Here is an 8,487-nt window from a genome sequence, read left to right on the forward strand (position 1 = left end):
GCCCCCAGCTACTCAAGCTCCCAGTGGAGGCTGGCTGGAAGCAGGTATCTGGGATTTATTTATCTTCTATAATTGAAACTTTGTTGCCTTTAGCAGAGGCCAAAGCCGGCCAGGGCAGGCGGGAAGCTTGGCTTCCTCCATCGCCGGGGCAACCAAGCCTTCTGCTTGCTCCAACTACGTAGCTGCCGGACACCATCTTGGTTGGGTTAATTTGCATATAGTCACTCTGACTGGCTGGTGGGTGTGGCTGGTGGGCGTGGCTGGTGGGCGTGGCTTGTGAGTGTAGCAGAGGTGCGGTCAATTTGCATGTTTCTCTTTTATTAGATAAGATAGATATTTGTTTATTGATTGATTGATTGATTTCAGAGAGGAAGGGAGAGGGACAGAGAGATAGAAACATCAATGATGAGAGAGAGAATCATTGATCGGCAGCCTCCTGCACGCCCCCTACTGGAGATCCAGCCTGCAAACCCGGGCATGTGCTTGGGTCAATGCTCAACCACTGAGCAATGCAGGCCAGGCCCTGCGTTATGTTCTTTCTGCAACCCCCCACATCAAGAAGTCAGAGAGCCTTCCTGAGCAGATATAACAAAGAATTTAGCAATCACTGAGGGGAGACTGAGATACCCTTAGCAGACTGTGTTGCAGGAGCTTTCTGATGAGGCAATGATGACAGGGATATTTGTTGTTGTTGTTGTTGTTGGGCTCAAACATACTGAATTGAATCACCTTATATAACAGCTAAACTTCTACCAGCATTAGTCAAATATATTAAGGCTGAGTTTGGGGATGTCTCTATCATTAGGTATAATTTTTGCAATGTATTTACACTGTAGAATTTTTTCAAGTATATAAATAATAAAATTTAAATTTAAAAACATGCTGAAGAATCTTCTTCTACCTCCAAAAAATTATACATTCTCATACACTGATTCTGGTGAGCATGGCTGCCACTTGGGCTTTATGCACCTTAAGGTAAAGAATCAAAAACTACCAAGTTAGACCTCAATTTTCACAACTCTAGGTGCTAAGAGCAGACAAGTTAATTCTTCCTATGTTGGCAATAACTTTCGTTCACCTCAACAAAGATTTACTGAAACCGTTCTATATTCCAAGCATTAAGGATACAAAGATGATTAAAATAAACCTCCAAAATGGTAACTCTGCAAGGTGAGGATTTGTGTGCACATATCAAATCATCACATTATATGTCTTACACATGTAGTTTTGTCAATTACACCTCAATAAAGCTGAAAAAAGTACATGTTGTGTGACTCCAATTAATTATACTAAAATACCAAAAACTCAACCAGTCTATTCTTGGAAATACCTACCAAGAGTTTTGTTACATAAATGTATACTCATAAAACATTTTAAATGTAAAAAGTATTCCTAGTGAAGCAGAAAAAGAGGATGAAACACAACTTGACTTATATTTCTAAAAATAACCTAACTCCAATACCAAAGATATTCCTAGAAAATATTACTCCCTCTGGCTGAAAATATCTGATCTTTAAGCAGGACATAAAACCCCTGAATTGAGCTTTTGACAGAAAGGCTATACAGTATACAATGTCTCAACAGAATTGCATCAGACCTAGTTTAGTTTTACCCATTTCAAAGTCATCTGGAAAGGAAGAAGGATGAATATTTCACAGTTTCACAGCTAATACACCAGTACCATGGGAGCCTATAATAAGTTTCTGTACTAAAGCCAAATTTCTTTCTAATCATATAGGACTCACAAAGACATAACATTAAAATTTTCCAAAATAGCCCAACTGGTGTGGCTCAGTGGTTGAGCGTCGGCTTATGAACCAGGAAGTCATGGTTTGATTCCCAGTCAGGGCACATGCCCAGGTTGCGGGCTCAATCTCCAGTGTGGGTCGTGCAGGAGGCAGCCAATTGATGATTCTCTCTCATCATTGATGTTTCAATCTCTCTCTCCCTCTCCCTTCCTCTCTGAAATCAATAAAAGTTTATTTTTAAAAATTTTTTCCGAAATAGCTTTGAATAGTGTAAATTATTCTTCTTATTAAATTATTAATAGCAATGTTTTAGGGTAAAATAATTTCCAGCTACATCTACTCAAAGGCAGAACTTTCCTAAATTGCATTAAGTAAGAAAGACATTCATAATACACTTAGTCTACTTAGTCATAATGACGTCACTAATGACCTAACCAAAATTTTGTTATATAGAAATAGTGAGGATTGATAAAAGGGTATATGCCTAAATCATAGGTAGGGTAAGTGGGAGAAGAAAAAAAAGACAAATTTTCATATAAGGAGGTAAGTAGATAAATCCTCAAAATAAAAATCAAGAATTAGCTTTATAATCATGCAACATGGAACATGAAGATAAATATCAAAAGAAAAAGCTAAAAGTGGTGCTTCTGGAGAATGAGAAATGGGAGAGTCTGTTTTTCATAATAAGCCTTATAGTACTACTCCTTAAGTCTTAAAAGTATGTGCATTGAAATTTGATAAAAATAAATTTTAAAAGAACATATAGTAGGCTTAAGGCCTTTATAGCCACAATCATTCATTATGGTGAACTATTCTTTTTTCAAAAGATTCATCCCTATAATAAACATCTTCTCCTTAAAAGAGAGAATGAAATTATTTCAATGAGATTTTACTGCTATAAAGAAAAATAAAGAGACATTACATAAATGTGGCAAAAAGTATTTATTGGTACAAATCCAAATACCAAGGCAGATGGGAGAATTCAAATGAATCCTTGATTTTCAAAATAAACAACCTTCCAACAGAGAATTCTAAGTTAAATTGCCTGCCTCACCTATAGAAAAATATGAAACATAAATCGGTTTCATCTAAAACAATGTGCATAGCCTGAATGTATGCCCAGAGTAATATGATGTTAAATGTTTAAAATTCACACCAGATGTGAGCCATAATCAAAGTGTTCCTTTGATAGAGTCAGAGTTACGTGTGTTAGGAGTTTATCCTCCTTCTCACCTGAATTGTAGAATCATCAGAGCTTGAAATGAGAGTCTTCCCATCAGCTGTGAACTGGATGTGCCGTACAGTGTTCTTGTGCCCATTCCTGGATTGGAAGAGTCTGTTGTTTAGGAGTTCTAAAATCTTCAAAGTAGAAAACCACAGAAAATTAATACAAAGAAACTCAGCAAGACCCAAGCTTATCACCCCAAAGTTATTAAATCAACTACAGAAGGGTATAGAACTTCCATCTCATATAGTGCTTTCAATTTAACTAAAGCCACAAATGAATGGTACACATCCATACATGCACACCAACGTGCTTGCGTACACACACTCACACACACACACACACACACCCTAAATTAAAACACTCACTGGATGAGACACATGTGCGTTTTGTGAGTTTTTTGCTTAAACTACCTGTAAGACTCACTGGAATGACCACATGGCAGTAGGAACCAGTGGTCCTTCTCAGTAGTCAACTACCCAATTCATCAAACAAGTGGCAGTCTGGGCTCAACGTCCAAAAAGAAAATGACATTTAAGATGGATGAGAGACAAGGCAAGGTCTTTACAAAACAACACAGAGACAAGGTAAGATAAAGGATAATGAGGGAGACAGGTAAGGAAAAGAGGATGTGAGTGGGCTGGAAGGCATTGTACTGAGAAGCCTTAAAAGGGCTAAAGATTAATATGCCAGATTCAGAGATTAAGAAAGTGGTAACATGTAAAATCAGAAGAAGAAAAAATGTGGTAGAAGAACTAAAATGACTATGTAAAAAGGTTTTCAAATGAACTCACCCCTCCCCAAAAAGTAAATATGGTCTCTTTGCCCAATGTACTCAAGGAAGCCTAAGGAAAATACAGATGATGCTAAAATAGGAGATTGTAGAATTTCAAACCTAACCTGCATGTCTGAAATAAGGTCCCGTAGAAAGCAAAGGGGATTGTGGGAATGAAAGCCTTCCTGGATGAGCAGGATAGAGGATCTCATAATTCCCCTGGGGGGAGGGCCTAATAGTTGAGCAGAGAAGCTCAGGGTTTGAATCTTAGCTCTGCCACTTACTGATTTTATAAAGTTGTGGAAACTAGGAATTCAGACATCTATCTGTAAAAGAAGAAGAAGAACTAACATCCAACGAGAGCATGTGACACAGTAAATACCTAATACATAGTAGCTGTTATTATTTGATGTTACTAGGCTGAATCACGTAAAATTGTCATTTTATAGGTTAAAAACAGTTAAGTAGCAGTAATTTTACATTATTCACTTATGTTATTTATATTATTTGAATATTATCTGATGACTTTAAGGGGGATAAGGATAAGATTAGATAGTAAAAACAAAAAGAATGTAGTGCTGGCAACAAGCTAAAAAAGAAAAGGGGAGCCAAAGATCCTTTAGGAATAAATAATACCTGTGTATAAATTTGAGAGATGAGACTGAGAGAAGAGCAAGGTTCACCCGTAAATGTACAACCGTTCCTTGCTTAACAAACATCCACAATACACTTTTTCGGAATAGCAGCCATCTTCACAATTAATAAACAACTTTTCAGGATAATGAAAAGAAAACCCAAAGCCTTAGCTCTGAATCCATGCCACAACAGACATGGCTAACATTTCATAACACTGACATCAATTTCCAAAAGCTTTCTTTTTCACTTTGTGTATGAACATATAGTCTCCCCTTTTTGGGTCAATATGAACAGGAGAATATTTTGTGTAATTCCTCATAAAAATGAATAAAAAATAACATAAATATAGCTATTAATATATTAAGAAATAATTAATACATTAAGAACAAATTCCAAAAAGCTTGGGTGAGAAAAAGTTGAAGAAGCCAATGTTCTTTGAAAAACTATTATATAACTAGAGAAAATATGCATTTGTGATGAATTTCATCTGTGAGAAAATCATTTTTATCCAAAATGATTTTTGTTACACTACCTTTTTGTCATATAACCTGCTTTTATTATTTATTTGGTCTTGTTTGGTAAGTTAAGAATTTCAGGTGGTGAACAGGTGTACAGAAGAAGAACAGCAAGGGGTGGTGAAACAGGTAAGCACAGGCAACCCTGCACTGATATTCCCAATGAACCTTATCAGTACCAAAATGGAAACAACTTATCCCTAAACGGCTGCACTTCTAAGAAGAGAAAAAAATGCTCTTTGCAAAGTAATAGAAGCTCTGATAGTATTTGATATACTCTGAAAACAGCAAAACAACTAAGTAGAGAATAAGGAACACAAAAAGACAAAAAGTATGAGAAACAATAGTAAAGGCAATCTGAAAATATACAACCAACAGAATTGTAAGAGTATCTTTGGTCTAACACAGATTTATGTAGTACATGTCCACGTGCCAGACCCATGATTAATTTTAAATAAATAACTATATTGCACAGATTGACTGGAGTCGAGAACTGAATACCTTAATGGTTCCATCGTGGCCTCCAAATGCAACGTACTGAAGATGCGGACTTAAGCAACAGCAACTAATTTGAGCTTCAGTCAGATAATCAATCTGACCTGTTTTTCCATTAATGAGCTAATGAAAAATAAGACACAATCAGTTATTAGTCTGAAAGAGCAGTTTTTGTTCCTTAGAACAGAGACTTCAATTGAAAAATAATAAAAACAGAGAAAATAACCAACAAGAGTGCCCAAGGGAACAACAAAGCCCTTTCCTAGTCTCAGCAGCTGCATTTAGCACTTCACGCCGTCCTTCCATTTCACCTTTGCAGTTCAAATACATTTTCATAAGAAAAAATGAGCTTTAAAAGGTTTAAAAAGCAGCTGCTGTGCCCGCCACCTCAGACACAGCTGTCTGATTTCTAACCCCACAGCTAGCTCCACACCCTGTTTTCTATTTCTTCGCAGAGCCCGTTTTAATAGGGCCATCACTTGTAAAAAGACACTTTTCTGATATTATTCAATGGGGTTGGTGAAAACAAGACTGAGACAGACATTACATAAAAAGGCAAATTAAAATTAAAATGGGTTTTTAATCTCCAAATCACTCACAAGGCAATATAAATTATTTTTTCCCGTTTTTGGGGGGGAGGAGGGAGCATTGGAGAAGAAACCATGAGCATTATGTGGGTGGCTGGACTTGTAAACTGAAACTAAAAGTACGAAATTTCATAACATGTACCAATGCTAATTATTATTTTTTAAATCCCCTAATAAAGAGAGCTTATCACACAACTAAAACATGTGACCTAGGAAAATATTTCTCAAGCTTAAATCAATTGTCAGATACCTCTCTCTGACTGAGTGTTACAACCTCGATGTCTTGAGTTAATTTTCAATCTATAATAATAAAAGCATAACATGCAAATCAACTGAACACCGACAGAATGGCCGCTCGGACATCCTTCCGGACAACCTTCTAGATCAGTGGTTCTCAACCTTCCTAATGCCGCGACCCTTTAATACAGTTCCTCATGTTGTGGTGACCCCCAACCATAAAATTATTTTCATTGCTACTTTATAACTGTAATTTTGCTACTGTTATGAATCGTAATGTAAATATCTGATATGCAGGATGTATTTTCATTGTTACAAATTGAACATAATTAAAGCATAGTGATTAATCACAAAAACAATATGTAATTATATATATGTTTTCCGATGGTCTTAGGCGACCCCTGTGAAAGGGTCGTTCGACCCCCAAAGGGGTCACAACCCACAGGTTGAAAACCGCTGTTCTAGATGAAGCCGGGGTTGCAGCCAGGGGATTGAGGCAGCCACTGTGGCTGCAAGGAAGGGTGGGATCGAGGCAGCTGCCTCAGCCACAGGATTGAGGCAGCCACCGTGGCTGCAAGGAAGGGTGGGATCGAGGCAGCTGCCTCAGCTGCGAAAGCCTACTCTTGCACGAATTTCCTGCATTGGGCCTCTAGTATGAAATAAGCAGTAATCTTTATTTCAGGTACAAGATTATAGGGTCAATCAATCAAGGTAGCTTTTTCTTTACAGTATTTTACCCAGCACATCCTGATCTAGTAGACATTCAAAATAAAGATGGAACTTCTAAAAGTTTAATATCTTCTCTCAAAAATCGATTTTTATATTTTTTAAAGAAGTGACTAAAAAATGTTTTGTTCACTTAAAGCAACTATTATTTGTCCCTAAATGGCTGAGCTTCTAAGAAGAGAAAAAAACTATCCTCAAAAGTCTCCCACAATCATTGCCATAGAATAAAATGGCAATAGTCAGACTAGAGGCCCGGTGCACGAATTTGTGCATGGATGGGGTTCCTCAGCCTGGCTGGGGATCGGAGCCAATCAGGGCTATCTCACCCAGTCCTGATCGGGGCTGATGGGGGCTGGCCGGTCAGAGGGAGGGACTGTGGGAGGTTGGCCAACTGCGGGATGTTGGTTGAGGGAGCGCAATGACCACCAGGGAGCAGCTCCTGCATTGAGCATCTGGCCCCTGGTGGTCAGTGCACATCATAGTGACCGGTCGTAACGGTCGCTTAGGCTTTTATATATATAAATAACTTTTTTTAAGTCTCACAGTAATGATAACTGTTAAAGAAAGGTTGCACAAATTTAATGAAGGAAATAGAAACATGAGAACACTGAAGACAAAAATACTGCAGTGAAAAATCTCCCAAGGTGAAGAACCAGTTTTCTAAATTAATGAGGAATTCACATTCAACCCACATCCCAATCCATCCCAGAAATACAGGACATCAGGTGATCCGCATCAACATATTAAGGACGAACGTAAAATTTGTAAAATACAGAACAAGCCATATGTAGGGGTGTCTCACAGCTTGACTGACCTCCACAGTAGATAAGGAAAAACTATCACATGCCATAGGCAATTTACTCCCAGGTACTTGTTTCCTGGATTTAATTCCACCTTGACCATATAACCAGCTCACAGACTTCTGAAAAAAGTGAGGCTCAGAGAAGGGATGCAGTTTACTCCACATCACAGAACTAGCTAATGATAATATAGCCGGGACTTGAACCTGGGTCTCCTGAGTGAAGTCACTGTTCTCTCCACTATATCAGGCTGAGCTTTGCAGCATTAGAACATGTTCAGCTCTGGCCTGCTCTTGGCCGGTCTCTGTCTAAAGCCCTTGCTATTTCTTTCTCCTCTTCTCTATTGTTTCTCTCTTTCTTCTAGCTCTGTTTCACCATCTCATTGCATTCTCTTACGTTTCTTGCTACCTATCTTAAGCCCAATGATCCTGAAGACATCTGCTCTAAATTACCACCACTCAAAACTCCTATCAATCCTCTGCCAATGGACCTGACTCTAGGGCTCCTTTCCTCATCGGCCAGTCAAGAAATGCCTTCCTCTTATGTGTCCCACTCGTTGAGGGGCAAGATCTAAGGTACATCTGTTTGGATCCCTAAATGATAGAGCCTTTTCAATTTTGCCTTAAAAACTTTTTCCTACCCGGTCGACATGGCTCAGTGGTTGAGCGTCAACCTATGAACCAGGAGGTCACAGTTTGATTCCCAGGTCAGGGCACATGCTCGGGTTGTGGGCTCAATCCCCA

The 8,487-nt window shown here is 38.4% G+C and overlaps 1 protein-coding gene across 2 annotated transcripts in view; it reads right to left on the reverse strand.

The window, feature by feature from the left end:
• The window catches only part of APAF1 (apoptotic peptidase activating factor 1), a 75,493-nt gene that overhangs the window by 15,390 nt on the left and 51,616 nt on the right, over positions 1 to 8,487 (reverse strand). For both annotated transcript variants that reach the window (XM_005882353.2, XM_014530044.1), the window contains exons 21-22: positions 5,401 to 5,517; positions 2,982 to 3,107 (exon numbers count right to left, since the gene is read on the reverse strand). In XM_005882353.2, the coding sequence (XP_005882415.1) occupies positions 2,982 to 3,107; positions 5,401 to 5,517 (243 nt within the window). The remainder of the gene's footprint in view (positions 1 to 2,981; positions 3,108 to 5,400; positions 5,518 to 8,487) is intronic.

Source organism: Myotis brandtii, unplaced genomic scaffold (genome assembly GCF_000412655.1).
Source record: "Myotis brandtii unplaced genomic scaffold, ASM41265v1 scaffold708, whole genome shotgun sequence".
Classification (NCBI taxonomy): Eukaryota; Metazoa; Chordata; class Mammalia; order Chiroptera; family Vespertilionidae; genus Myotis; species Myotis brandtii.